This window comes from Ornithodoros turicata, chromosome 9 (genome assembly GCF_037126465.1).
Source record: "Ornithodoros turicata isolate Travis chromosome 9, ASM3712646v1, whole genome shotgun sequence".
NCBI classification, from domain to species: domain Eukaryota; kingdom Metazoa; phylum Arthropoda; class Arachnida; order Ixodida; family Argasidae; genus Ornithodoros; species Ornithodoros turicata.
The window spans coordinates 35,733,560-35,759,472 of record NC_088209.1 but is presented as its reverse complement, the minus strand read 5'-3'; the positions used below and the strand labels follow the sequence as shown (position 1 = coordinate 35,759,472).

At 44.6% G+C, this 25,913-nt stretch overlaps 6 protein-coding genes across 8 annotated transcripts; 2 read left to right on the top strand and 4 right to left on the bottom strand.

The window, feature by feature from the left end:
• Positions 1–702: 702 nt before the first annotated feature.
• Positions 703–2,867, bottom strand: LOC135367937 (torsin-1A-interacting protein 1-like). The gene is made up of 3 exons (XM_064601033.1): positions 2,716–2,867; positions 2,460–2,628; positions 703–1,741 (listed from the first exon to the last, which is right to left on the bottom strand). The coding sequence occupies exons 2-3, from the start codon at positions 2,613–2,615 to the stop codon at positions 809–811; spliced, it is 1,089 nt and encodes a 362-aa protein (XP_064457103.1). The 5' UTR covers positions 2,616–2,628; positions 2,716–2,867; the 3' UTR covers positions 703–808.
• Positions 2,868–3,137: 270 nt separating this feature from the next.
• On the top strand, positions 3,138–5,196 carry LOC135368777 (pumilio homolog 3-like). Its single transcript, XM_064602289.1, has one exon. It carries the CDS (start codon positions 3,317–3,319, stop codon positions 5,126–5,128), a length of 1,812 nt encoding a protein of 603 aa, XP_064458359.1. The 5' UTR covers positions 3,138–3,316; the 3' UTR covers positions 5,129–5,196.
• Positions 5,197–5,292: 96 nt separating this feature from the next.
• LOC135368776 (FIGNL1-interacting regulator of recombination and mitosis-like) lies at positions 5,293–11,708 on the bottom strand. Its single transcript, XM_064602287.1, has 22 exons — positions 11,479–11,708; positions 11,355–11,403; positions 11,205–11,293; positions 11,040–11,132; positions 10,834–10,968; positions 10,663–10,749; positions 9,414–9,571; positions 9,200–9,320; positions 8,973–9,106; positions 8,740–8,882; positions 8,554–8,631; positions 8,405–8,479; positions 8,174–8,240; positions 7,889–7,970; positions 7,711–7,793; positions 7,480–7,615; positions 7,246–7,401; positions 6,948–7,136; positions 6,709–6,819; positions 6,443–6,631; positions 5,561–5,749; positions 5,293–5,489 (listed from the first exon to the last, which is right to left on the bottom strand). Exons 1-22 carry the CDS (start codon positions 11,521–11,523, stop codon positions 5,349–5,351), a joined length of 2,550 nt encoding a protein of 849 aa, XP_064458357.1. The 5' UTR covers positions 11,524–11,708; the 3' UTR covers positions 5,293–5,348.
• A 1,020-nt stretch (positions 11,709–12,728) lies between these two features.
• LOC135367935 (uncharacterized) lies at positions 12,729–16,769 on the bottom strand. 3 transcript variants are annotated; one of them, XM_064601031.1, is made up of 6 exons: positions 16,572–16,769; positions 15,566–15,695; positions 14,719–14,945; positions 13,748–13,979; positions 13,505–13,648; positions 12,729–13,431 (listed from the first exon to the last, which is right to left on the bottom strand). In XM_064601031.1, exons 2-6 carry the CDS (start codon positions 15,686–15,688, stop codon positions 12,910–12,912), a joined length of 1,248 nt encoding a protein of 415 aa, XP_064457101.1. In that variant the 5' UTR covers positions 15,689–15,695; positions 16,572–16,769; the 3' UTR covers positions 12,729–12,909. The 3 variants fall into 3 exon arrangements, with proteins under 3 accessions (XP_064457101.1, XP_064457102.1, XP_064457100.1); XM_064601032.1 differs by lacking the exon at positions 16,572–16,769 and adding an exon at positions 16,350–16,521; XM_064601030.1 differs by lacking the exon at positions 16,572–16,769 and adding an exon at positions 16,224–16,306.
• A 1,438-nt stretch (positions 16,770–18,207) lies between these two features.
• LOC135367934 (serine/threonine-protein phosphatase 6 catalytic subunit) lies at positions 18,208–22,858 on the bottom strand. Its single transcript, XM_064601029.1, has 10 exons — positions 22,707–22,858; positions 22,198–22,293; positions 21,785–21,850; positions 21,028–21,095; positions 20,276–20,349; positions 20,099–20,178; positions 19,915–20,032; positions 18,766–18,857; positions 18,603–18,660; positions 18,208–18,516 (listed from the first exon to the last, which is right to left on the bottom strand). The coding sequence occupies exons 1-10, from the start codon at positions 22,773–22,775 to the stop codon at positions 18,326–18,328; spliced, it is 912 nt and encodes a 303-aa protein (XP_064457099.1). The 5' UTR covers positions 22,776–22,858; the 3' UTR covers positions 18,208–18,325.
• A 138-nt stretch (positions 22,859–22,996) lies between these two features.
• LOC135368775 (SNW domain-containing protein 1-like) lies at positions 22,997–25,112 on the top strand. The gene has a single exon (XM_064602286.1). It carries the CDS (start codon positions 23,021–23,023, stop codon positions 24,608–24,610), a length of 1,590 nt encoding a protein of 529 aa, XP_064458356.1. The 5' UTR covers positions 22,997–23,020; the 3' UTR covers positions 24,611–25,112.
• Positions 25,113–25,913: the final 801 nt, after the last annotated feature.

Here is a 25,913-nt window from a genome sequence, read left to right as displayed (position 1 = left end):
GGCACATTTCCCACATGTTGTAGAATGTAATTTCATTTAGGCAGTGTTTGTTGATGTTCCCGTGCGGAAGGTATGGACATTATGCAGAAACACATGGGGGAACAGAGGAATACATATAACAACTTCTCTCCAGTGAAAGGGTCCGGGAGATTTTCGCCGTACAGTTGACTTTGGTGCAATTAAGCTAACGAAATAAATCCCATTAATTTAATTACTTTAACCCTACACCAAATGAAAATGTTGAAGCAACTAGAAAGACAAATTGTGTGCAAAAACAGCTCTATGAACGTGTAATTCCTCGATGGGGAACCTCACGCGATCGATCCTCAAACCAGCATGCAGGTATGACGTTGTACACAAAAGCAGTACACACACGATTGGCATATGATTTGGAGTAGTGCAAGGGATAAAACATGGCACAAACAACAAAGACGATATACCTGTTTAGATCCTCGAAACTCTGGGGTTATGTTGTCCACTTTAGAGAGTTATATGGGGTAGAGTATCGTCCCTGGTGATGAAACCCCCCAACCACCATCATTCAGATAAAGTTGCTGAATTGTTATTAGACGGTAGACATTTACGGGCGAGACTGGGGAAGAGTCAATCACCATCACTCTTACTGCTCTTTTGGAAAAAATTGCATAGTATTTGGGAGTGTGCAATGCACCACATACACGGAAAGAGAACATCCACCAGAAATTCCAACATCAACGTGTGTATTAGTTCAATAAGAACACATCTCAAAGGTGGCAAACGCACCATAGGTACTCTCAACATTCCAAAAGGGGGCAGTAAGTTAAATTACTCATTGTTTGTCCACACTAGAAAAGCCATCTCGTTCGTCGTGTAACACAATGACATTGACGGTGACGCGGCTGATGATGGCGTGTCTCTGATTGGTGTCCATGACGTCCCACGCTTTATTCAGCACGTCCTCTGCCATCCGATCGTACTGCAACCTCCTAATTTCTCCGATAATATCTTCGCTGAAAGCGGTCAAGACGATGGCAACGTTTTCATACAACGGATTCTCGTAGTCGCAAAGCGGGTGCAGCATCATGGCGAGTTCCGGATTCCAGCTCTCGATGTGCGGCGCCAAGATCACGTGCTGCCGCTTCTCCTCGAAGGTCGACTTGCACCTCCTATCGATGATGTGTTTAGCAGCTATGACGTCCTCGGAGAACGTGAGGTCGTCCAGGCTTATCTCTCCGTAGGCTCCGCCATCCTGAAAGGCGTACGATAACGCGAGGGCCACCTCGCTCCCAATGCGTTTTGCCAGGTTCTCATTGTGCGGTGGCGCGAGTATGAGTAGGACAGCGGGTCCGTGCTGGGCTTCGCTGCCATTGAGTACTTCGACCGCTGAGCTACGAATAATTTGCCAGTTGTGTTCCGGTTGTCCCGGATACATCTGCTTCAGGCGGCGCAAGTGCTGGAGCAGCACGTCGACGCGATGGGAATGCCCCGTGGTTGGTTCACTTCGTCCCATCATCTTGAAGGCGAAGATGGCGAATACTGCAATGGCAGCGACACAGGCTAGCTTCCAGAAGTCAAGTTCATTCGATGACTTATCAGCTGTGCGCCTCCCTTTTGACCTCAAGTCTGATGTGTGATGCCTCTGCTTTGATGAGTCCCGAGATGCGTCCCTCGTACGATCTGCGGGACTGCGACTTCTACGAGTTTCCGCCCTGCGGGGCTTGCGGGATAAAGGTTTACCCCGCGTTTCGTTGTTTTCCGTACTCTGAAACAAGTAAATAAGTGCTATGTTTCTTCTTTTCTTCTTTGTGCCACGTGTATGTAGCTACATGTAATTGGAAAAGGGGGCACACTTAATTCTCAATTCTATTTTCAAAGTACAGGGTTCGCCAAGGTAAACTTCAGGGTTTGTAACGAAGATAAAACAAATAAGAACATTGTCGGAAAGCTAAAGTAGACGTTAGCGGACGTATTATGCACCCAAATTTTATGTCCATAATGCCACATAGTCTGTTACTCTGCGGATAAATCATGAAAATTAAAAAACCCCCGCTGCCTAATCGGCTATACCTGTGTTCCAGCTACTTTCCTCAGATAGCGACACGGTCGAATGCGGCGTCGCAGAGAACTCATGTTCGATGTCGTCTGCAACGTCGCGCTATCTGAGGAAAGTAGCTGGAACACAGGTATAGCCGATTAGGCAGCGGCGTTTTTTAATTTTCACAATTTATCCGCAGAGTAACAGACTATGTGGCATTATGGACATAAAATTTAAGGGGGCATAATACGTCCTCTAACGTCTACATTAGCTTTCCGACACTGTTCTTTTTTGTTTTATCTTCGTTACAAACCCCGAAGTTTATCTTGGCGAACCTTGTACGACACACGTTCGAGATATGTGTGGCATTGGCAAAATGGTACGAGTTAACTGCAGGTTTAAAGTGTGCTACGATATGTAATTAGCGAATTTGTGCACTGTGTACCTCGGATTCAGAAGAGACCTCGACATTGCCAGTCTCCCGTGGTGAGGATGCACCGTCTTCGTCGTCTGTTTCAGCGTTTTCATCACGACAGGTTGACTTCAAGGAAGAATCATCACGAATTCCACTCCTTACTAATCTGTCGACTGCAGAGGACATGTTCTCCGAGATCCTAAGGCGACAATAAAACCAAGCATGCTTTCCTGTTAACAGTCGTGCTTTGCTTTGCAACCTCATCAGTTATCATGCCAATATTCACCTTATATCACGTGTTAGTCACCCATACATAATAGGCTGTGCGCTGCTTACAAGGTTCACTCAAACTAACCGATGCACCAACATTGCCCAACGTGAAAACGGCGAAAAACCTCCTATCCTACTACTAGCCTAGATCTGGCTGGCTAGCGGGCATCCACAAAAAGAGTAGGGACAGTAGTTCTAACAGTCACCACTTTCATTCGATTGGTGCTAGTTGTTGTCCGTTTTTGGCATGGTTTGTAGTCAATATTTTAGACATTGCAGACGAATAACAGAGAAATCACAGAGATGAAAAGGAACGAAGCGCCGAACCAGTGATACTTTTAATGACACAAGCTATCGCGTGTGATACTGCACATCGTCAGTCTCATCATGCAATTCCTGCATGCCGCAGCCGCAATCGTCCAAGCCACCAGCAGCCACAATAGCATCATCATCAATACATTAAAAAATCAAAGTTTGTGCAGCCATCCTAGCTCCTAGCCACGTGCTATTTTGTGCTTGATCTGCTCACTGGATCCCGTGTGAGATGGACTGCCGTGCTCTGCAGTGAGTGAAACGAAACCCTAGCTGATGTGGTAGAAAGGAAACACAAGATCAAAATGCCTGCTGACGAAACTGCCGGTCAAGTACTCACGATCAAGAAAAAGAAGCAGCTGAAAAGGAAATCCGGCGAAACCCCAGGTGTATCGAAGTATGATAAAAACAGCAAGAAGCAGAAATTTCCTTCGTCTGCTGGCAAAGCTAAAGGTCCCGTTAGCTACAAGCAGCTTGAGAAGAAAAAAAGTAGCCCACCGCCTGCTCCCAAAGATGCCAGTGTTGCGACGGCAAAAAAGGCGGTTAAACGAAAGGCCGAAGATAGTTCAATAGAAAGTTCCGAAAAAGAGCTGCTTCACATGTCAAAGAAGCAACGTAAAATTGTCCGCAAGATGCAGGGAGGTAATTACGAGATTTCAAAAGAAGTGAAGCTTATATGGGAAGACCTGCGACGTAGGAAATGCCTGCCAGATACCCGTCAAGAATTGTTGAAGAAGATGGAAAATATCATCAAAGGGCGAGTGAAGCAGCTCATTTTTGCACACGACACCTCACGTGCTATCGAGTGCTTCGAGTCGTACGGCTCAGAACAACAACGGAGCATGCTTTTCGACGAGGTCAAGGATATCGTCGTTCCCATGTGCAAGTCGACGTACGCAAAGTTCATCGTGTTGAAGATGCTGATGAAAGGCACCAAAAAGCAGAGAGAAAACGTCATCAAAGCCTTCAACACTCATATTGTGTCTCTGATGAACCACAGTGAAGCGGGATCAATCATTGAATACTACTACAACGAGCACGCCAACGCTGTGCAGCGCTCTCAACTCCTCCAAGAGTTCTACAGCCGCGACTTTGCGCTTTTCAAGGAGGACAAGGTGGTCACGTTCAAAGACGTCCTCGCCAAATCTCCCGCGCCGGCGAAACTCATCGAGGACTTCAAGGAAACCCTCATAAAGATGATCGATAAGCCGGTCCTGCGCCACACCATGGTTCACCACCTTCTGTACGAGTTTTTCAAGAGCGCGGACGACGCTTCTCGTTCGGAAGTCATCCCGCTGCTGGCAGGTTCGCTTGCGGAGATCCTGCACACAAAGGACGGGGCGCGCGTCGCCATGCAGTGCATCTTCTACGGAACGGCCAAGGATAGGAAAAACATCATCAAGGGCTTCAAGACTCACATGGTGAAGATTGCCAAAGACGAGAACGCGTACTTGATTCTCATCTCCATATTCGACCGCGTCGACGACACTAAACTGATAGAATCGTCCGTCACATCCGAACTTCTCAAGTCGGCGCTCGAACTGGCGCTCGACAAACACGGGTGCAAAGTGCTCGCGTACCTCGTTGCCCCGCGGGACACGCGGATGTTCCATCCCGACATCATCAACATTCTGAAGGAAGGGGACGCGACCACGACGAGTAAGAAGGACGTCAACATCCGCAGGGAGCAACTACGTAACATCGCTGCCAAGGAGCTCGTCAAGTTGATCGAAAATAACATTCCGGAGCTCCTCAAGGTCGGACACTCCGCGGTGTTTGCAAGCGTAGTTCTTACGACGTTGAGAGAAGCGAGCACCCCCGCGCTGAACAAGATAGCGGAGCTGCTGTCGTCTCCGTACGAAGCGGGCGAAGATTTGGATAGGGAGCATCTTTTCGACCAGACGTACGGCAGGTTCCTGCTGAATAAGCTCATAAAACACGACAAGGATAACAATGAAGGATACATGAGCCAGCTTTTGGTGCGTAACGTACCGGAAGAAGTGATGCAGTCGTGGACTGAAAGCAACTTCGGACGTAAGCTGCTGATGTGCATGAAAGACGCTGGGTCGGACGAGGTGAAGCTGCGTGTTGGGGCTGTGTTGTCGGCGACAGGGTGATGTATCTTATCGTGCAAAAATATGTAATAAATATGAGGCAAGCCCTCGAAAAAAATTGGATAATAAGACCAGCATGATCTTATTAACAGACATCTACACATATCGCACAAGTATTTGTTGGACCTGTGAATATCAGATTCCGTAAATATAGTTTGAGAGGTATCCGGAGTATGTACATTTATTATATTTCGATAAAATAAGTTCAGTTGCAAATGGATTGTCATAGCCTGTGCAGTAAAGTGCCTAATTGGCTGTAAATATCTGATAAGCATGCCTTGTGGGGTTGAAGTGCGGCTTTGTCTTGATCCAGTAGTATCCCTACATGTTGTCTGAGTACCGCAGTACAGTTGTCCACAGGGGCCTGAGGAATAGACGGATTTGAATATGTCCGTGCAGTACAGACCGTGCGTTATCGACATAACCGCCACTCACCTCCGCTTCGTACTTTGCCCGCTTGTTGGAGCGGGTGACCACACTGTCCACCGTACTTGTCCCGTTGGTGAGATGGCGCTTCGATGACGACGACGATTCTGGTTTTGAAGCAGCGTGCCTGCTTTCCAGCAATATTTTCTCCTGCTTCATTAGCAGTGCGAGCAAGTCAATAGGTTTCCTTAAATCTGCCTGTAGGAAAGTGCGCAACACTGAGTTTGTTCTCCCACAATGTGCATGCAAAAATCTGGAAGAAGGATTCAAGCAAGAGCTCCGGGAGAAGTTTGAAAAAAAAAAAAAAAATTATCACGGGATTAAAGATGCCGTTATCTTGAGAGCAATTCAAAAGGGACGCCATTTGTCCGTTTTTAGGCATGAAGTGAATCACAATTTGCATTTTCCTCTCCCGTCCTTCTCAAGGAGTGTGGAAGTCTTTATCACAAACGATACAACAGATAAATCCTTTTTCCTTTGTGTTGCTGTGTAGGTAACGGCATCTTTAAAGAGTATGCAAAGTTTTCATGTGTCTTTAGGCCTTGAGAATATTCAAATTTATTTTACTTATTTATTTATTTTGGGAGTTTGATTTGTTTTGTTACGCTTCACAGTTACTGTGCCATGGAAGGTGAGCTTCATGAAAATGTATAGATGATTAACGATATACATGGTGAAATATATGCACGATATATAAATAGTATATGAACACATTTAGGGCCCTTCCACATTTTTGATGACCAAAGGAACTGCGTCCATGTCGCACCTCCACCAATACTCTCGGCCTGTACTATTTTTTCTTTCTAAGAAGTAACAGGTTTCTGTACCGCTATCTACGAATACGCCACTGCAGTGCCACCACCATGGGCACCAAGTTCCAAATTTTGTTACCTTTGTCATGAAGTTGGTGACAAGTTGCTTGATTTGTACATTCCCAGCGGCTTTAGATATTACGATGTCATGCTGTGTCGTCCGCGCAAACTCGGTGAAGACAAGCAGGGTGATATGCTGTATAACAAAATTATTGGATAGCAGTGCTTGAGCGAAAAGTCCCGATAACTTATTTAACACCTCTCTCTCCTGAAAAAAAGGAAAAACAAAAATTATGCACCACATTTTATCACTTCTCACTTTTTCGAGTCCTTCCAATACACTACCTGGGGCCCTCTTGCAACAGGGACATTGCTCCATTTAGAGAGCGACAGGACAACCAACGTGTGAACGAAATGGACGTCCTTTCGTACCATATACTCGAGAGTGTTCAAGATCTGCACGAAAAAGTTGTTGTACATAAAATGTGACTACATTATGTGAAGAAATATACTGATTATTGAGATAGCAAAGAAGCCTCGTCGAGTGACATTGATGACCGGCATTTACAAAATGTTGTTCTTGCCTGCAGCAAATCTCGGTTGCTGGAAACGTGAATCTGTGTTGTAACAAGGCAAATCAGTCCTTCCATTAGAGAGGAGCACTGGGGGGTATCAATAATGGGAAGCCTTCCTAGAACTTGAAGCAATAATTTCAATGGCAGCGGTTCTTTCTTTGAGGTAATGCAGTCTTTTAGATGCGACACCAGTGAATCCTGCAAAGTGTGAGACAGCGTCAAATATAATAAAAAGGGAATATGCATTGTTCCGCACCGGATATTGCAAGAACAATATATTATGCGCCACAAAGAACAGCCTGCTCACCAATCGGCTTAGCCCGGAAGCGTCAATTTCTTTGCTATTAAGCTCGTTGAGAAGCGCCAATGCTTCTGCCCACATTTCTTCAGTTCTTTGAGGAAGTGGAAGGATACTTGAAACAAGTAGATCTCCAGGATTGATAAACATTTGCCGCAATCTGTCCTGCGCAAGTGTAAGTGGGAAAATAAAAGCTCGCATTTTAAATGCGAGTTATTTTCGGCTACTGGTGTGTGACTTCACCTTGTATTCCTCTGCAAGGCAAGCAACTAGTCGCTTCAGCAAATGCTTTACGTTTTGATAGTGTATCCCACTTGTGGCCTGTGCCACTCGGACAAGTACTACGGCATGATCAAAGCACAGTTGCGGTGGGCAGTACCTAGGGAAGAATTTTTGTATGCAGTGAGCACCAGTTGAAAACCATTTCGACAGCCTGTTGATGTTTCGTGTAGAATATCTCTAGCATCAGAGTACCTTCCCAGCCAGCACCACACTTCGGTAGCCAGGAATGCTCGTGTGTTGTTCACGTGTAGAACATTTCTCAGCAGGATTGTCTCCTATGAACAAACGAGAACAAACAAAACCTGCTATTACAATGAATAAGTTTCTTCAAATGAAAATGCAAAAGTAATGCATGAAATAATGCACGTACAACAGCAGGTAAGTGTCTTGCCGGAAGTGTAGCTATGAAGCGACAGATACAAGCGTGGGCATGTTCCAGAAGGTCCGTGTCCCTATTGCAGGAAATTAACATAATCTAGATAATCGCTTTAGTGATAGAAAAAGGTTTAGTGGCACCCACAAACCTGAAGACAGTGAACATATCAGGAGAAGACAGTCTTTTCCAAATATTTTTTATCATTCATCACCATATCTTATATTATCATAATCATCACTACTGCACATGGCAAAACAAGTAGGAAAGCAGTGGGCAAACCTTGAAGGCCTCTCACATGAACTCTGTGCGGAGTTGATAAGAGCGGGAAGCTGTAACTCCTTCCAACCTGCAAGACGCAACATCCAAACAGCAATTCCTACAAGAAAACATTCCTAGCCGCAGCCTAGTAGTCATAGTTGAGGACGAGGCAGACAATTGTTGTAAGACATCATGGGAAAGTGCTCAACTTTTTCACCAATGCTTATCCAGGAAGCCAGAAGGTGAACTCACATTTTTCCAATGCAAAAAACACCTTGCTAAAGATATTTTCACCACAGGAAAGCTTCATGTAAGTGTCATACGTTTCTGAAATAAGTGGAAAGTATGATAAACCCAAACAGGAAGTCGAAAGCCTTATGTAGTGGCATGATGTCCTTTACCATCCTCAGCATCCATTAATTTGTCCAGGATTGTGACCAGCAGAAAGATATAACAGCCCCAACTCTCAGAGGGCACATCTGACAAAGACAGAAAGAAAGAGAGGGAAAAAAAAAGGAAAGGTTAGTCCTGAACAATGCATACTGTTGTCACATCATGCTTAACATGTAGAAATGAATGACTGGTACCCAGGTTTGTGATAGCGCAGCAAAAATCTTCATTATGTAAATTTTGTGCTACAACATGGTCAGCTGCAGGCCAAAGCTGTTCAATTACAGCACTTTTTTGTGCTTCAATCAGTGTTGAAGAATTGGCTACAACGATAGGCACCCTGTACGAAAATACTTAGATTAAGTAAATATAACAGTATCAGACCTTGCTCGCAGGTCACAGCGGCTGCCTGGCGTTCTGCGAAACCCACCCAGCAAGTAGTAATGCCAATCGGATTACATCCTGTGCACTACTGTCGTAATATCCTTGATATCTGTCGAAAACTGAGATAACCAGTTTTGTGTGAAATGTTGCTACCCGCAGCTCAACTGCAAAGCCGGCTTCCTGAAAATGAAAAGTTATGGAACTCAAGTACAATAAAAAGGCAGTTATAGCAATAGGAGTGCAGAAGCTCAAACTTTGTCTTATACAACTTACATTAGCCCACTGCGAATTCCTCAGCTTAAGAATCCAATCAGTCAAGTAGCTGCATAGGTTTCCAACAGTGGTATCGATATTTAACTTATTTTTCAGCGCACTGCAGTACTGGAGTAAGAGCCTAGGGGGGAAAAAACAAGGAAATGTAATACGACAGATTACACGCACGACAGTACAGGAACTATTTAGCAGGCATGCATGGATCCTCCGATACCTCACAAGTAGCTTGCGTGCAGACAGAAGCATTTTGATCTCCGTCCCCTCTAGGACACACCCAAGGTTCTGCAGGCTGTCGCATGTTTTCACCAGCCACGTTATATCATCTTCCTTATCGTTATCTAGTTTTACCTTTTCCACTGCACTTAAGAGAGCCTGAAAGAAAGCGCAAGACGCAACACATTTTAAGTGTTCTTCTAAGACCATCTGACTAATTTGCGTCAAAATTAACGAAGAAAAAAACAGCATTTTGTTGGGTGTTCCTCTCTTATTGCCCAATTTCTCTTCTTCGCTTTGCTGTTAATTGTATGCTGGGAAAACACCACCTTTATTTTGTGATTATGGTTGGGGTTTCATCAACAAGGGGGAAGGGGGGCTTCAAAAACGAGCTCATTGGGTAATGCATTCTGTTTTTTGCAGAAGCTGCATGCACCAGCAGGTATAGCTATGACTTGAGAAGTGATTTCTAAGCAGGACTATATCTGGAACTGCATGGTATGTATTATCCTTGCTTCTTCTCAGCAGCCTTCACTGTTCTCGATCTGAATGCTGCTGGTCTGTCAATGCCTTCCATGCCACACATTGATTCGCCACATTCAAAGGAGATTTCATTAGACAGCTCATGGCTGACTAGCAACTCTGCTGCTGCAAGTGCTTTCACTCCAGTTCCGAAAGCCGCAGCATCCTTGCTCCCCTTCATCCCCCTGTCCCCCCTGCATCCTTGGCATTTCTTCAGGGGACAGGACAGGATAGGTCAGGACAGGAACAAACAGGAGCATCAACAGCAAGCAATGCTCTTGCATGACATAAAAATGTAACCATGCCTCAAATCGGTTGGTGTAATGTTTCTACCTCTGAAGGTGGATGCCACGATAAGTTGTTTTTCTAACTATCTGGAAGCCAGTTGCCTTTACTATTGAATAGCTGAGGACGTATAATTCACTTCCTCAGGAACTAATTCCTCTTTAAAGATAACTATTATAACGTTGTGACTAGTCTGCATAATGCCAACCTTGATAAGCATGCATGAAGTTTAGTTTAGTGAGACATTAGTGTCTTGCTTAACGTCGTTGAAAGCCAAAGCCTCATGGAAGTTTAATAAAACCTCAGAATACAGGATGTTTTTATGTGATCGCTTAAAACTTTTTCTCAGGTGTCAAAGATTCTCGATAATTACATATATCAAGGTCTCACTGATCACTTCCAAAGGATTTAGCTGAAAACATGTTCACGTGAAGCTCACTTACAAATTGCAGGTGGACGGTGCACTCAGAAAGCTTCCTCAGGCTGCCCTCAAGCTGAGAGTAGTGCCGTCCATACACAACCTCACTGTTCTGTTTGAGGAAAGAGTGTCACATACAAAACCTTCCAATGACATCAAGCAAGCACACAGGATACTGCGTACTCTGCAATAGTACCTTTAGGTGTGAATAGCTGTCCCGTGCCAGATCCAGCAACGTTGGAAGCATACCGCGTACAGCTTCAAAGGTGATGGTATCCCAGGAAACGGCTTTTGCCAAAGAGTGCATACACTCAATTGTTGCAACTGCTTCCTAAATGTTGACAGACATATTAGAAAATATTTCTTGCTGTGAAAGTTTTCTTCGTGCAGCAGATTTCTCACCTCTAATCTTCGTAGCACTTCGGAACAATCATCACAGTCTGACTTAAGTTCTTCATTTATCTGATCAAGAAGAGCAGGAAAGTGTTTTGAAATCTGCGGAATGACAAGATAAAATGTAATTTCATCTCTCACGGTAACTTCACTTCCGAGCATATAGTAACCTACGGGGAGCGTAAGATGGCTGAATACAGTATACTCTGTCTCGTCTGCTGGAATACCGTCAGCAAGAATAGATGCGATTCCCTTCAAAGCGGCTGAAATCAACAGAAGTTCAGTTGTGTTCGCCTGATTAACAAAGTCGTAGTTGTGGCTCACCAACGTAGTGTGCTGTATCGCTACACCTGTCGTGGGTCTCTACAACATGCTGTACACAGTCAAGGCTCTTTCGTTTTTGATGACAATGTTAAGCAACACAGTATGTAGGCTTCAACAAGGATACAACGAAAGCCCGGATTTGATCTTTCACGCAAGAAGCTCCCGACATTATTTCACCGTATTATGCAGACACAACGTTGGTAAAATACACGGACGATGTGTTATCGGCGGTACATCGTGAAGCAGAAAAGCCGCATCCTCACTTGTACTTCAATCTTACGAAGGTGCCAATGGAAAAACAACACAAGTACAACTGAAATTTGCGCCAGTTTGCGTCGTACTCAGAGAGTTCCGTCAAAAAGGTGACGCCACTGTAGCACGACTGTGATTGGGCGATTGGTGGCTTCGTTGTTACGTCACGTCATTGCGCGGCAAGCCACCACCACCACCACCACGTCATTGCGCTCAGTGAAACCGAAACCGAATAACTGGCGAGTAGCAAGATCGCAACGCATAGTATATAATTTGTTTTGAGTTCAACATTACTCTACTAAAGCATGTGCAGAGAGAACCATTATGCGTCAAGTCATGGCTGCCGATTGGGGACTTACCAGGTAAAGTGAATGTCCAGCCCAGCCTTGAATGTACACAACAAAATTTGGTTTCAGGTACGTTACATGCGAATAAAAAATAAAATAAAAGTAAACGCGCATAGATGTAACAACTCAATGATGCAATGGAGTTACCCTCACATGAGAATTGCACTATTTATTCATACAAATGGATTAGCATAAAATGGTTCAAATGGTTGGGAGGGCGGTCCACACCAACCACACCGGAACCCTACCTTTTGTAGTGCATTTTGGAGAAAGGAAACGAGGAGATCCGAAATCCTCTCCTCCATGTTAAGTTTCCGTAGAACCCCCTTCCGAAATACTTTTCCAGACACGGTACTGCCAGACACCGCTATGAAGGGACGTGTTATTACATATATATATTGCTTTCAACCACGAAACCTGCATGCTTCCTTACTCAGCGGTATTATGGTACTTTCCGGTTTGAACACCAGGCACGCTGTAGTCAAGTTTTACGCTATGAAGTGGATATTATGCCCAAGGATCTTTGAAACGACAGAGCTGCTCAAACTCCTTAATTACAATGATCATCAAGAGAATGCAAAGGCATGGAGGCCTTGCATACATTACTTAGAGCACATCGGAACAGGGTGATTTTTATGCATGGGTTTCATTTAGAGCTTGTAAGTTTGGAAGACCCGTGTTAACCTTGCACACTACTACACAAACACATCTGTGAGAAACACCATCTGCTGCAACGCAATCTGCAAACATAATTGCAAGATGAACGACACACATCGTTGGTTTTTGACCTTTATTTGTGTACAAATAGTTTGAAGCAAATGCCGATATACCTGAGATGTACAGCACACCCGTTCCTGTTCTGTACCTCATTCCTTTTAAAAGCACATATCCAAATACTCCCAGCTCTAAGCCCCATCCCCCTTAAAATGTAGGCAGACAATTTTATTGACACGCAATCATGCCGTACGTTTACCATTCATAATCCAACTGGTGTAGTCAGCGTGGTCAAAGTATGCACTAAACATTTCTCTCACTTTCATACTGTAATAATCCGTGCCGGTGCGACTACTCCGTGTAGCAAGTAGCCACTTCCGATCGTCCTGAGAAGCGTCTGCTCCCGTGATGTCCTGGTTTGCGGTCTCGCTGCACACCGTCGAACATCCTGAGCTAGCATAGAGGCTACCCGATTTTGATGCAAGTAACCAGCTCAGTTCATCTGAGTTGGTGCTGTCAGACACAATACTAATACAACTATCCGATTCTTTCAGGGACAAGTCTCTCAGACTACTATGTAGCAGATATAACGAGCTATCCTTGTCACACAGTGAGTCCTCCTTAGATATGCGATTCACCCGCGGCCCCGAGGGAGCTGCGGGACAATTTGTGCTGCTGTGAAGAAGCCAGAACGACGTGTCTTCGTTGAAATGTGGTGATGTCATTGGTAGGTCCTTACTAACTCCTTCACTTGGTGAATCGTACTGAATGAAACAAAAGGAAGATGATACCGTATGATCCAACACAGCCTATTGCAGACGGAAACATATTACTTACGGGCTTTACGAGCGACTTTGCATGCTTCTCCGATCCATCATCTTCATCCATTGAAACAGCTTCTATTGAGCTTGACGTTGCAGACAGAGACTTTGGTAGGCATGCGCCAACTACCTCAAACCCCTCATCGGAAGTGTAGTCACTCTACAAAGAAAACCAGACATCTAGCAACCCTGACAAGATGTACCTACCGCTATTGATGCATCACTTTTAGCACGCTGCATGAAAAGTAGGAACCCTTACTGTGTGATACAGCAGCCATGGGTCGCACATGCTTGACTTCTGTATGTCCTCCGCACTGAGGTCCTTGTGCAGAATATGATGACTAAGATCCCCATAGTCTTCCTCTTCCAAGTCTAAGCTAGGGAGCCGTCCGTTCACTTCGATATGTCCCAGTGCGTTCGTGCCGTACCTCAAAAGCTGGTCTTCTATGCAGTTGAACTTCAATTCGTGCACTTTGGTGCCCACGCTAGGTCTGGACAAGAAAGCCAAGAGCAGTTGTGATTATACAGCAAGGTCAAGCATGATTATACAATGAGGTAGCGAGCGTAAGTGCGAAGGAGAGACTTGTCTGTAGGTAGTGTTGCCACCAGGCCGGTATTATACCGGCACGGCCGGTTATTTGCTTCCTCTGCCGGTAGGAAGGTGATACCGGCAGCCTTTTGCCGGTATTTGTGGCTCGAGACCTTCCTTAAGGGCTTTTACGGGGTTTTTCCTTCAACATTCCACTACAGCTTGAATAAATCTGGAGCACAGACCAAACTCCGCAGTCACCAGTCGTTTTCTTAGTTATTCATTATTATTATTATTATCATCATTGTTATTCATTACGTCTTGTGTTCGGAGGGTACAAGAGCAGTGGTTGTGCAAAGCTGTTGGTGGCTGTGTCGAGCCAGCTAGAACGTTCCTCACCCCCTTTCCCGCGAGCCTTTCCTCCTTTCCCTCTATTCCACCCCCTCTCCCTCAGCCCGTACTTTTCACTCCGAAAGGTGGCAACCCTATCCGTAGGTGCAAAAAGCACCAGAGCAGCGGTCGTGAGGTGATGTAAGTATGCGTTAAACACAATCTCAAACCCAGGTGCCAATGTTGAGTTGCGCTAGCTACTCTGCAGGCCACGTGCTGAGACGTTATGGTTAAGTATGACCGTGGCTGTACTACTACTACGTAGAACATCAAACGACAGTACGAAGGCAACAATAAAACGCACTACATACATTTCCGGAATCCTGTAGATGTCCAGATCAAAGCGCAACTGTCTGTCTTCAAGCAACTTCATCAAAGACCTTAGCTGTCCCTGACACTGGTATAGCTTGGCAAGGTCCACATGAAGCCTGTTTTCTTGATGGGATACAAGTACATCCACCTGCCTCGACAGCTGGAGTTTCCTTTGCTCTAAACTGCACACCGCATCACTAAACGCCGAATGAATTTGTTCTTTCACCTATCGAAAAAGAAAGCAGCACTTTCTTTTTAAGAAAAGTTTCTGGTTATGTTATTTCCAAAGATAAAGTATAAAGCCAGTATGTGGTACGTTAAAAAAGAAAAAAAAAAAATATATATATATATATATCTTGTAATTACAGTGCTTCAGCACTCAGGAATTCAGCAGAAACGTGTAATCAATTCGGTATCTCTGTAGGGCTTCAGGGAAACAACAAGACGCAGCATTTCCCCCAAGTACAAAGTATCAAGATTTTGCCAACTAACACTTGACTTGCTCATTACTTGCATGAGATTATTGTTTGAACCAGAAGAAATAAACAGAAAATGTTCAATATTGATTCATGGAGAAAGGTACTGCCATTACTGCTCAAATTGCATGATAAATTCATTGCATAAAGAGGTCTATAGGGATTGACATCCTCCAGCAATGAACCTCTGCATGGGCATTTCTGCACTAATGCTCATATGACTGTTTACTACTACAAGATGTCATGAAAATATGAGCAGATGCTAACTGACTGTGTCATCCTCAAATAGCTTTCTAAAACATTGTCAGGAATTTTTGTTCTCCCGGATCACACTACATTGCCAACCGCTTCATTGCAAGCAAGTACCTACCACTGCCGAGTTCTCCTTCACGCTTTTCCTGCAGTTCAAGATGTCTTTGATGAGTCTCTCTGTCTGAGACAGCCTTCCTTGAAGCACTTGGTGCACCTCCGCAACATTCTGTAGGACTGCCATTACACGACTGAAAAAGCGTGTGCATTTACACAGTGCTTTCATGAGATGCATATTCTGAGACAGAGAAATTCTTATAAAGCAAGCCATATATCATGAACTGTCCAGAACGTGCAAAGGGAAAGAACAAAAAGTCAAGGGAGACATGGGTCATTGGGTATCCATTCACTCAACCATTCATTTGGGAAAACTGGCCAGACCAAAGCGAACCCATGACAAGTACTGTGTCTACAAATGCCAGGCAAGCTTTGACAAGCAGATAACCAGGGTACTGCGTGCAGGACAGGACTATAGCAGTTGTGATGTATACGTTGCCTTTTGCCTGCTTGTTTTTGTGAGACATGACTATGTTGTGACAGTACTTTGTGCTTTACCATAAGTGCAACTGTATTATCGTGCCTCACTTCAAGGCACAATGTATAAAATAGACAAAGAAAACTAGCAGGTGGACCTTGTGGCCTGGCCCCTAGTCTCAGGTTTTCGTCATCATTACAATGTATGCCAAGTGAAATTTCGTGGTACGGTGACTATCACTGACCTTAGACTGATCAATAGCTCTCTATCGCATGCATCATAGAGTACGACCGGGTCACGTTTCACGTTCATCCATTACTCGGGCTCGATGGGTATCGTTCTGAATGAGAGCAACGACAAGCATTAATACCTAGCAAACTTGATGTAGGGCACAACCGAAGCCTACATATGACCCGAACACAAAACTATCCTAGAGCAGGGACTGCGATGTTGCAGGCGGTATTTATGTTTCGTTCCACTCACACAAAGGCAAATTCGTGGGACATACCCACACTTACACATACACGACCTTACGTGCACGACCTACTGAACACATGCACCGCACGCGACTCAAAGTCCAATGGCAACATACCCTTGTCAATGTTACGACAGCGCAGCTGATAGAAAAGAGCTTCTCATATACTGAGCGAAGCTGTTGCGTGAAAGGTGACGCGTAACACCACGGTTGTAACAATCCGTGGCGATAATAGAGCACAAACAATCCACAAGCACAAGAACACACAACTTGACGACACAGGACACGACGACGACGCCACTGACGACGACGCGTACCACCACTCGGTGGCGCCGCTGTCGCTGTCGGCGATTCTGCCGACCGGCGCGCCGCTGACGCGGAATATAGTTATTATTTAGAAACTTGCAGAAGAATGCACAAATGCGTCATTAGGATGGGGAGAGGGATGCTCGCATGTTTTCTGGTGGCTTCCTGAACACAGAGAAAGAGAGGGATGCACCGATGCACCCCTTCTCTCTCCTGAGCCACCATCATCTTTCCCTTCCCCTCTATTCACCCCATCCCATGGCAGACCGCACCTCCACCCCCTCCCCGAACAACACTCCTCCCCCATTCCCATCGTGGTGCATGGCAAAGGCAGCACTTCCGTTTTTTGGGGAATAGAGAACGGGGAAAACCATGTATTTTCCGATCCAGCTCACAGCCCAAACACAGGGGTGCAATAGCAAGTGGTTTATCCATTTAACCAGGCTCACATACACGGGGGGTGCAAAAAAATGTGTGTGTGTGTGTGGGGGGGGGGGGGGGGTCATGCAGTTACGTAGAAATAGCTGTGTGTGTAATTAAATTTAAGGGGGTGTTGCCAAATATTGGGGGGACAGTATCTGTTTGGATGAGTTTGGGGAGCCACCTCAAATCGCAAAAAGGGACAAAAACAGGGAACAAATTGCAAAAGGGAGCTGTCCGTAGAAGAAATGCTGCGAGCAACAGAGAACGAAATCATGCGCCAGGGAAATAGCAACAGTATTTGCACTCACCATGATAGAATGACACCATGACACGCAAAACTTCCATGCGATTCTTGAGATTACGAGAGGCAGGTAAAATTTCATGACAAAATTACAACAACCTATATTTATGTGTACGGGTCCATGTAGTCCATCTTCTGGGTACAAAACACAGTTACAGCCACCTAACACAAGTGTTGTATGTTCCAAGGAAATAAATCTAAAAATAGGGAAGCGGAGCTCGTGCACGCACAAACAATAAATAAATAAAAAGCAAAAATAATAAAAACAATAAATAAACAATAAACGTGAACCACTCAATTTGTGCCACCAGCGCAGAGACACAAAGAGCAGTATCTGTTAGAAAACTGGATCCTTGTGAAGCATGCCATTCTCAATGTGCAGGGCTTACTTGCAGGACGGTGACACCAGGGTGTTGAACAGAAATATTTTTTGTTCCAGTTTTTCTACAGTTCAACGAAAATGGATCAGTTCCATAGGAAAAAAAAAAAGAACAAGGCAACCTTCATTTCAGTTCAAAGTGGTTTCGTTTTTCTCTGTGGAGTGGTTTCGGATACGGCTGTACGCGCAAGCAAGGCGTACCGGGAATGTGACAGGTCCCTCTGAGCTCCTCCAAACTATTTTTGAAGTTGAAAATAAATTAGAAATTGAAAATTAAAAAGTTTGGTTCAACACCCTGAGTTCAGCAACAACGGCCGGCAAAAAATGGAGCACCAGAGTCATCATTACATAGCAACAGAAATTAATCTTTTTATTTTGTGATCTGTACGGTTATCAGAATGGAATGATGTTCTGATGTTGCGATGTCATCATGCCAGGGTGCAAACAAGGTGACGAAGAATTTTACAAGAAGTATGGCGTAGTATTTCGGGGAGGTATGACTCGCTCAGAGTCAGGCACAGCATGGAAGAGTTTGGCATTTCGAGTGTTTGCATCAACGAAAGCCAGAACAGCAGCGATGTTACCACACCGGTAGCAATAGTTGGGTGCAGACCAGACGGTTACCAGCTTCTCGTCGAACATGTATTTATAGCCTACGAAATAAAGAGCATATTCTTAGAACTATCATTTTTATCGTTCCCGTAAGCCATGCCCAGATAGTGCATGATCAGGGGCTTACCTTCGTGCACTAGTTGATGTGCTCTACATATTAGCTTCAAGTTGTTCAGCAGCATAAACTATGAAACGAGTAAATAGAGTAAGTAGATTTTTTTTTAATGCCCAGTACAATGCTGCGGGTTATATTTTTGCACAATAACGTTAGTACGAATTAAGCGTCTCACCTCATGAGTGACCTTAGCACCAAAAAGCCATCCTGCTCCCCTTGGGCTTACTGCCCACGTATCCACATCCTCTGGATCCGACCATACTAGATGTGGGAGACATGTCAAGGAAACGCTACGCGAGTCACCCCTTAATGGTACAGAACATCACACTATATGCATGTCAGGCACACCACATCTGTTTTTAGGTTATAATACATCTTCAAATTAGGAGCACATACAGCTTTTGTACATACACCTCTAAGCTTTTTTACAGCCAGTGGAGCAGGTCTGGTATGCATACTACGAATCAATGAAGAGATTTAGAATATTGCAAAAACAGAGCTTCTTGAATCAGGTACAAACTTAAAAAATAAAAAAAAAATAAAGAAATTAATACTAATAATCTTTAAGTGCCCAAGAGCAGCACAATGCCACAGCATCGACAACAAGAAAGTATGAAGCTCTCACAGCTGGAGAAGTCCTCGAGGCTTTTGTAGCGTAGAATGTACTTTGGCGAACTTTAATTGAATTTAGTTAATTACTGGGCTTACCTGGGAAGAGGACGATACCAGAGACACAGAGAAACACACAACGTTTGTTTCTAGGCTGATTAATAATTAGAAGATTAAGTGGATTACATTATTTTATGTAATTTTGTGTAGTGTATGACATTAGTACTAATAAAATTGAATTGAACTCTACACTAAACCATAATGTCAAAGTGTTACGTGAAATTTTTGAAGTGTCAGCCACAGAGATGCTCGGAAAGACGTGAATTCTGTATCAAAGGTAAAAACACACAGATATATACAGGGTGTTTGCTCTGACGTGTCCAGAAATTATACTTAAAGCGAGCGATAAAGGAAAAGCAAGTGGAACTTTTCTGCTACTTCAGTAAGAAACAGGTAGTACCTGTTTCTTATTCAAGTAGCTGAAAAATAGTGATCGTTTCTCTTTTATCGCTCGCTTTAAATAAAATTTCTGGACACGTTACAGCAAACACACTGTATATATATACGTGATGTCATAACTATAGCACGCACAAAGGTTGTTTTGAAAAAAGTGTGTAACATTCAGTGTAACGCAAGTGAAAGCTGATCACTGTTGTACTCAAAACAGTTATACCCAAGCTACGTTGCCACTTATCCACAGCAAGTAGAAGGATATCACAAAAAGCGCCCTTGTGGGGGATCTCCTGATTCCTCTCGATTGTACGAACTTGGTCTAGCGTCTTGATCTGTGGTGAAAGACCGCCGTGGACGCAGAGAACTTGCTCGTCAATTATCTGAAGTACATAGTAAACGTCAATTAATAACACAATCTGAGCTGGTACACGTGTACCTCAACTTACAGCAGCAACGGTGAGAAGGTCAAACACCTTGCAACAATACTTCCACGCATTAGCATTGCCATACTTTGTCTGGCATTCATCTGTAAAAGAGCAAATAATAAAAACTGCTGGTAAAAAAAAAAGAAAGAAAGAAAGACGCTGATTTGATGCTGAGTGACAGTCTACACACACACGTACCATAAAACCCATAAACTTGAGTGATTTGACGACTTTCGTGGTTGCCACGCAGCAATGTAATTCGGTCTGGCCACCTGCAATTAATTTTACTATGTTTAGACTGTACTTGTAGACACATTAGAAGAAATGCAATCTGCGTGAGAACATTTCATGTCCTGCTGTATTTACGCTACATGTAACGCATGGCCGGACATGTGCACGTTTTACATGGGTCATTACGTTCCGATGTACAGGGTGTCCGGTGTAACTATAGATGGAAGTCCATGAAATAAGGAATCGCCTTTTTTTTTCTCTTCAATTACAGTAAACAGCGATATATTCTGGGTCAAGTGGACTACCTTACGGCTGCACTAGAGAATTCCTGGGGGCACTATCCTCACTGATTTTGACCAATTAACTCGTTAATTATGAAAGAAGTTTGGCACAGTGACATCTGGTGCTATGATATTACTGACATGTTTAGAGAAAGAGCTCGAAGCAATATACAGCGAGGGAATGACCCTGGAAATAAAGTTAGATTTGGTAGTCATTTTTGTCACTCCACCACAAGCATGCTTGCTCGCTTATACTTAGATGTTAGGGACAAAAAGCGTTGTGGCGGGAAGGTGGTGTAACTTGCAGACACAAAAGCTGGTATCGACGGACCATTGGCCCTCATTCTGCTCACCTATACTTAAGCTACGTTGACATAACCATACTCACACTCCCAATAATCTCATTAGAAACGGTATCAGCTATACAGTAAGACTCACTTAGCCTTCAGGGTAAGTAGCCGCGTGAAGGTTTCTAGGCTGTAGTAACCTCTGTCCACGAAATCACCCTAAAAGGAAAAAGAACTACAGCTACAGCAGGTGTATGCTGAAGAATAACTTTAAACACAAATAACATCAGTGTATAATGTGTGTCAACCAAACACGATGGCATTACTGTCCCGCCCTTTTCTGTCATACACCTAGCAAAGCTGAATCCCGTTGTTTGTAAACATTATAATTTCAAACAGCCTTATGATGATGATGGCAGCCTTCCTCTATGCAACGGGTGGACAGCACAGGTTTAACCTGCGCGCCCTGGCCTCAAAGGTTCCGCGTGTAGTTCTCAGCACTAAAATTGACTACTCTGTCTCCACCAGTACTCGAGATGCAATACGCATACAATAAGCATACTCACAATGTTGTAAAACACATTATTCCAAAGGTGCGACAAACTGAAAAGCCTTATTAGACCCGTTATATAAACCCGTCTCCAAAAGTAAACATATGGTAACCACAGCCTCCATTGTAGATCGCGCGAGACATAGGTTGTTTCTACCAATGTGTCATCACGTTGTAACTGAATTGGTGAATGAAACTGTTTTGCGAGAAATTTTAGTCTGCAAGGCCATACTTCAAACTTCCGTCGACGTAAAAGCGATTTGCAGATGGCGTAGCCCTATGTTGCCTATGTTGTGTCTTCTGTGAACAGACTGTTATACTCTGAGGCAGGACACGTTTCACAGTTTGTACAGCTTACCATAAAAATGTAATTGGTCTCTGGCACTTGACCACCTGTCCGAAAAAGCTCTTCGAGGTCGTAGAACTGAAAGAGAATGGTGCCTCAAATGGAGAGCGCTGAACATCAAACAGAGTAAATATAAAAGTCAAGCAAGGTTTCCCATCAGGGGGACCAGTGTTATTCAACCTTTAGACATATGTCAACAATGGCATGTGGAGCTGTCACAACATAACTGGAATAACGACCCCCACCCCATCCATGGCTGCGGTTCTAGAGAAACCACTGCATGGTGACACTCATATCACACGAGACCAGCAAATTTTCCCCTATTCGTAGCAATTCCATAGGAGGCAAACAAGACATCTGCATGTCAAGTGTTTGGGTCACAGTGGTTTATGCATGTAGACAAGATGGGTGAGCAGGAGACCTACCTGGCCATGAATATCGCCGCACACTGTTACAGGGGTTGACACGGGCTGTATATTGGATTCTTCCAGTAGCAGGTGACACACCATGCTGCATAATTTCTTGGGAAATGCACACATTGTGAACAACGATGATAAGGTATCAAAATATTCAGCATTGCAGTAAAGCATTCTCGAAACACTTGTCTGGTTAATTCCCGGATAAACTAGTGACGTCATACACTGACACATACACGAAAAATATCAATAATTACAACACCTCTACATCATATCGGTTTTAAACGGAAGCACATACAGTAAGCGATAACAAGCCAGTACGCCATTTTCGTGTTTCGCATTTCGAACGATGTTCTTGGAATAGAATAGAAGAGCAATAGAACAGAAGAGCTAGAAACGGGCTGTGAGATTTTGCTTCTAATTTAACACTGCAGCGAGATTTATGGAAAAGAGCAGACAGTGACATAGATGACAATTAACACCCATCACGAGACAACATGAATTTACCAAATATGTACCTTAAGGTCATTTTCAGGCAAGTACTTGCATTCCTTCGCGATGCTTATCCATTTATCTACATCAAGCATTTCTTGACCGTTCAGTATTTAATAAATTTCACAGCTCAACATCAAAACAAGAACGGAGGAGGGCACCATATAACCGGACCGCATATAAACAATTTTTTAAAAGCGCACATTACGTTTCATAAAAATAATATTCCGCACTATGTTATTTGTAAAATTCATAGATCCATTTATATGTAGTATTTAATTAAAATAATTTACGCTCTTTTACACATATTAGGAACGAGGCGAGTTTTCTATCAACCGAAATGGCGTCGCTAAAGACGCTATTACCTGCTCCCACGCAGTCTGTTTTTGACAGAGAAGATGAAGACAGAGCTAGAAAATATGCACCTTCATCGCTGCAGCTGGCATCAACGTCAAGAACAGTACCGGCGTACGGAAAGCGTAAAGGCTGGGTGCCCCGAGGTGTTGATGACTTTGGTGATGGAGGCGCCTTCCCAGAGATTCCCGTTGCACAGTACCCTCTGGATATGGGCAAGAAAAAAGAGAAAACAAATTCCAACGCGCTTCCAGTTCAGCTAGACGCTCAGGGAAAAATCAAGTATGACGTTATAGTCCGACAGGGTCAGTCCAAAGATAAGGTGGTCTACCATCGGTTCCAAGACCTGCTGCCAAAAGAGATCACAAATGACGATGATCCGTCGTTGCAAAAGCCTGACGAAGAAGAGGTGGAGAAAACCACGGAAGAAACCCGTTTTGCACTGGAAAAGCTAACGCATTCTAAAATATCGGCAGCTATGCCTGTTAGAGCTGCTGAAAAGTTAGCGCCAGCACAGTACATCCGGTACACGCCGTCGCAACAAGGCATGGCCTTCAACTCTGGGGCAAAGCAGAGAATCATTCGAATGGTCGAAGTACAGAAAGACCCGATGGAACCACCACGCTTTAAGATCAACAAAAAGATCCCCCGAGGGCCTCCCTCACCACCAGCTCCAGTTATGCACTCTCCAACACGAAAGGTGACCGTAAAAGAACAGCAAGAGTGGCGTATTCCTCCGTGCATCTCAAACTGGAAGAACGCGAAAGGTTACACGATCCCGCTGGACAAGCGCCTGGCTGCCGACGGTCGTGGCCTGCAGCAGGTTCACATCAACGAGAACTTTGCAAAGCTGGCGGAAGCACTGTACATAGCCGATCGTAAGGCCCGTGAAGCTGTGGAAATGCGAGCCCAGCTTGAAAAGAAGCTGGCGCAGAAGGAGAAAGAGAAGAAGGAAGAGCACCTGCGCCAGCTCGCCCAACGAGCCAGAGAAGAGCGGGCGGGCATCAGGACTCAGGCACCGGCAAATGACGAAGAGGCGCACGAGAGGGACCAGATCCGCTACGAAAGACACAAGGACCGACAGAGAGAACGCAACATTGCAAGGGCCGCGCCGGAAAAGCGAAGCAAGCTCGAAAAGCAGCGTGAACGTGACATCAGCGAACAGATTGCCTTGGGAATGCCAGGTGCACGCACAAGCGAAGTCCAGTTCGACCAGCGTCTCTTCAATCAGAGTAAAGGGATTGGAAGTGGCTTCGGACACGACGATGTGTACGACGTCTACGACAAGCCGTGGCGATCCACTCAGCAGTCCGTGTACCGCCCCCGTAACCAGGACAAGGACGTCTACGGGGAAGACCTCGACAAGTTGGTCAAGACGTCTCGCTTTGTTCCTGATAAAGAGTTTTCCGGAACGGACCGTTCATCAAAGAGGGACGGCCCTGTGCAGTTTGAGAGGGTGGAAGAAGAAGATCCATTCGGCTTGGACAAGTTCTTGACGGAGGCCAAAAAAGCCAGCAAACGGCCGTCGGATGATCAGGACCATCATCGGGGCAAGAGCAAGCACCGGAAGGAATAAACCCATTGTGCTTGCAAGGGAGACTCTACATTCAATGCTGATGCTTGCACGAAGGTCAATGGCTGCCACGAAGGGACATGCGTAAATGCTTCTCGAGAGACACACAGAGAAAACACGGAGGGAGTTGACATTGTTAACAAAGAAGAAATCACAGTGTGAAACACAATGAGTGAACCTTGTGATGAGACACTAGAATGTACATTGTTGCATACATTGGTTGTCAGTTTTTAACTTTACAAGCGCATGGCCGTAGTTATTCAGGAGGAGCATGTTGTGCATAAAAAGGAAGTGCCTTTTCGGGTAATTCTGGAAATCTTATAAGAGTGATAGGTGTAAAGTTGCTATTTCCTGCAAGTGGTACTCCCTACCCTGTACACCTAGGAGGTGTCTCAGCAACATAATTACTGCTCAGAAAGCATTCATTTGTGTAAAGCTAGCCCCGATTCATGGTCCTCATAAATGTATTGTCCTTGTATGTCCAATAAATGTCTGTTCTTGTGGATAGAGACAGTTGGTCATTTTTGCCTCACTGAAAAGTGACTGCAGTTGTGACATGTAGTTGTAGCACAGTGCTGGACAAAAGCTTACGGAACACCAAATGACATCATTTGTAGTCCCTGAATTATTCTTATCCAATTAGTCACAGTGTGGGGGGCTTTAACAGGACCATCCTTATGCAAGGTTGTGCATGGAGGGAAGGAATGGCTACGACTCTGCATTCGGTAAACTTTTATCCACCACCATATCCATAGAACTTGACCTGTATAGAAAAAAACCTAATGGCACCCAATATGTTCCCTCTTTCCTGAATCAGTTCGTTGTCCTCTTGCGAAGCCCGTCTCTGCCCCCAAAATGAAAATTTACTCCCTCACATACTCTAAATACATATGTCTGGCAGGAGCATGTGACTTAAAACAACTTCTGTTGCGAGCACATTCGCTAACAATCTAGGTATGCGCATTTTGTCAAGAAAGCCGGCAGCGGACATAATCCACGGGGAGGAGCAAGCACGAGCACCAGCTCGCGTGACGTTTCCGTGACGTTACGCCAGGATAGTCACGTGTCAGCATCATATGTCATATCCCCAGTTGTCCCACCCAACCTCCTGCTCACGTTGAGGTCACGTGGAAATGGCGCCACGGGAACGCCCTCGTGTCGTCACACTGACGTCGCGCGTGAGTTTCTCTGCGCGCGAATTTCAAACAGTGAATTCCACCGATTTATAGCGCCGAGAATAATTACGCGAGAGGAAAAAGAGGGGAAGGTACGAGAAGAAGAGGAGGAAAGAGAAGAAACCGTTCGA

Coding starts and splice junctions, on each gene's coding strand:
- LOC135367935 (XM_064601030.1), bottom strand. CDS start 16,291: ATGAACGTGAAACGTGACCCGGTCGTACTCTATGATGCATGCGATAGA. Junction 15,696..16,223: donor GAGCTATTGATCAGTCTAAG/GTCAGTGATAGT, acceptor ACGCTTTTTCAG/TCGTGTAATGGCAGTCCTAC. Junction 13,649..13,747: donor CATGGCTGCTGTATCACACA/GTAAGGGTTCCT, acceptor TTTTCTTTGTAG/AGTGACTACACTTCCGATGA.
- LOC135368777 (XM_064602289.1), top strand. CDS start 3,317: ATGCCTGCTGACGAAACTGCCGGTCAAGTACTCACGATCAAGAAAAAG.
- LOC135368776 (XM_064602287.1), bottom strand. CDS start 11,523: ATGTCGGGAGCTTCTTGCGTGAAAGATCAAATCCGGGCTTTCGTT. Junction 9,572..10,662: donor GCACCGTCCACCTGCAATTT/GTAAGTGAGCTT, acceptor GCTTTCTTTCAG/GCTCTCTTAAGTGCAGTGGA. Junction 6,820..6,947: donor GCAACCGAGATTTGCTGCAG/GCAAGAACAACA, acceptor TTTTTCGTGCAG/ATCTTGAACACTCTCGAGTA.
- LOC135367937 (XM_064601033.1), bottom strand. CDS start 2,615: ATGTCCTCTGCAGTCGACAGATTAGTAAGGAGTGGAATTCGTGATGAT. Junction 1,742..2,459: donor AGGTCTCTTCTGAATCCGAG/GTACACAGTGCA, acceptor TACTTGTTTCAG/AGTACGGAAAACAACGAAAC.
- LOC135368775 (XM_064602286.1), top strand. CDS start 23,021: ATGGCGTCGCTAAAGACGCTATTACCTGCTCCCACGCAGTCTGTTTTT.
- LOC135367934 (XM_064601029.1), bottom strand. CDS start 22,775: ATGCTTGATGTAGATAAATGGATAAGCATCGCGAAGGAATGCAAGTAC. Junction 20,179..20,275: donor TCAAGTTTATGGGTTTTATG/GTACGTGTGTGT, acceptor GCTCTTTTACAG/ATGAATGCCAGACAAAGTAT. Junction 18,661..18,765: donor GTGCTAAGGTCACTCATGAG/GTGAGACGCTTA, acceptor CTCGTTTCATAG/TTTATGCTGCTGAACAACTT.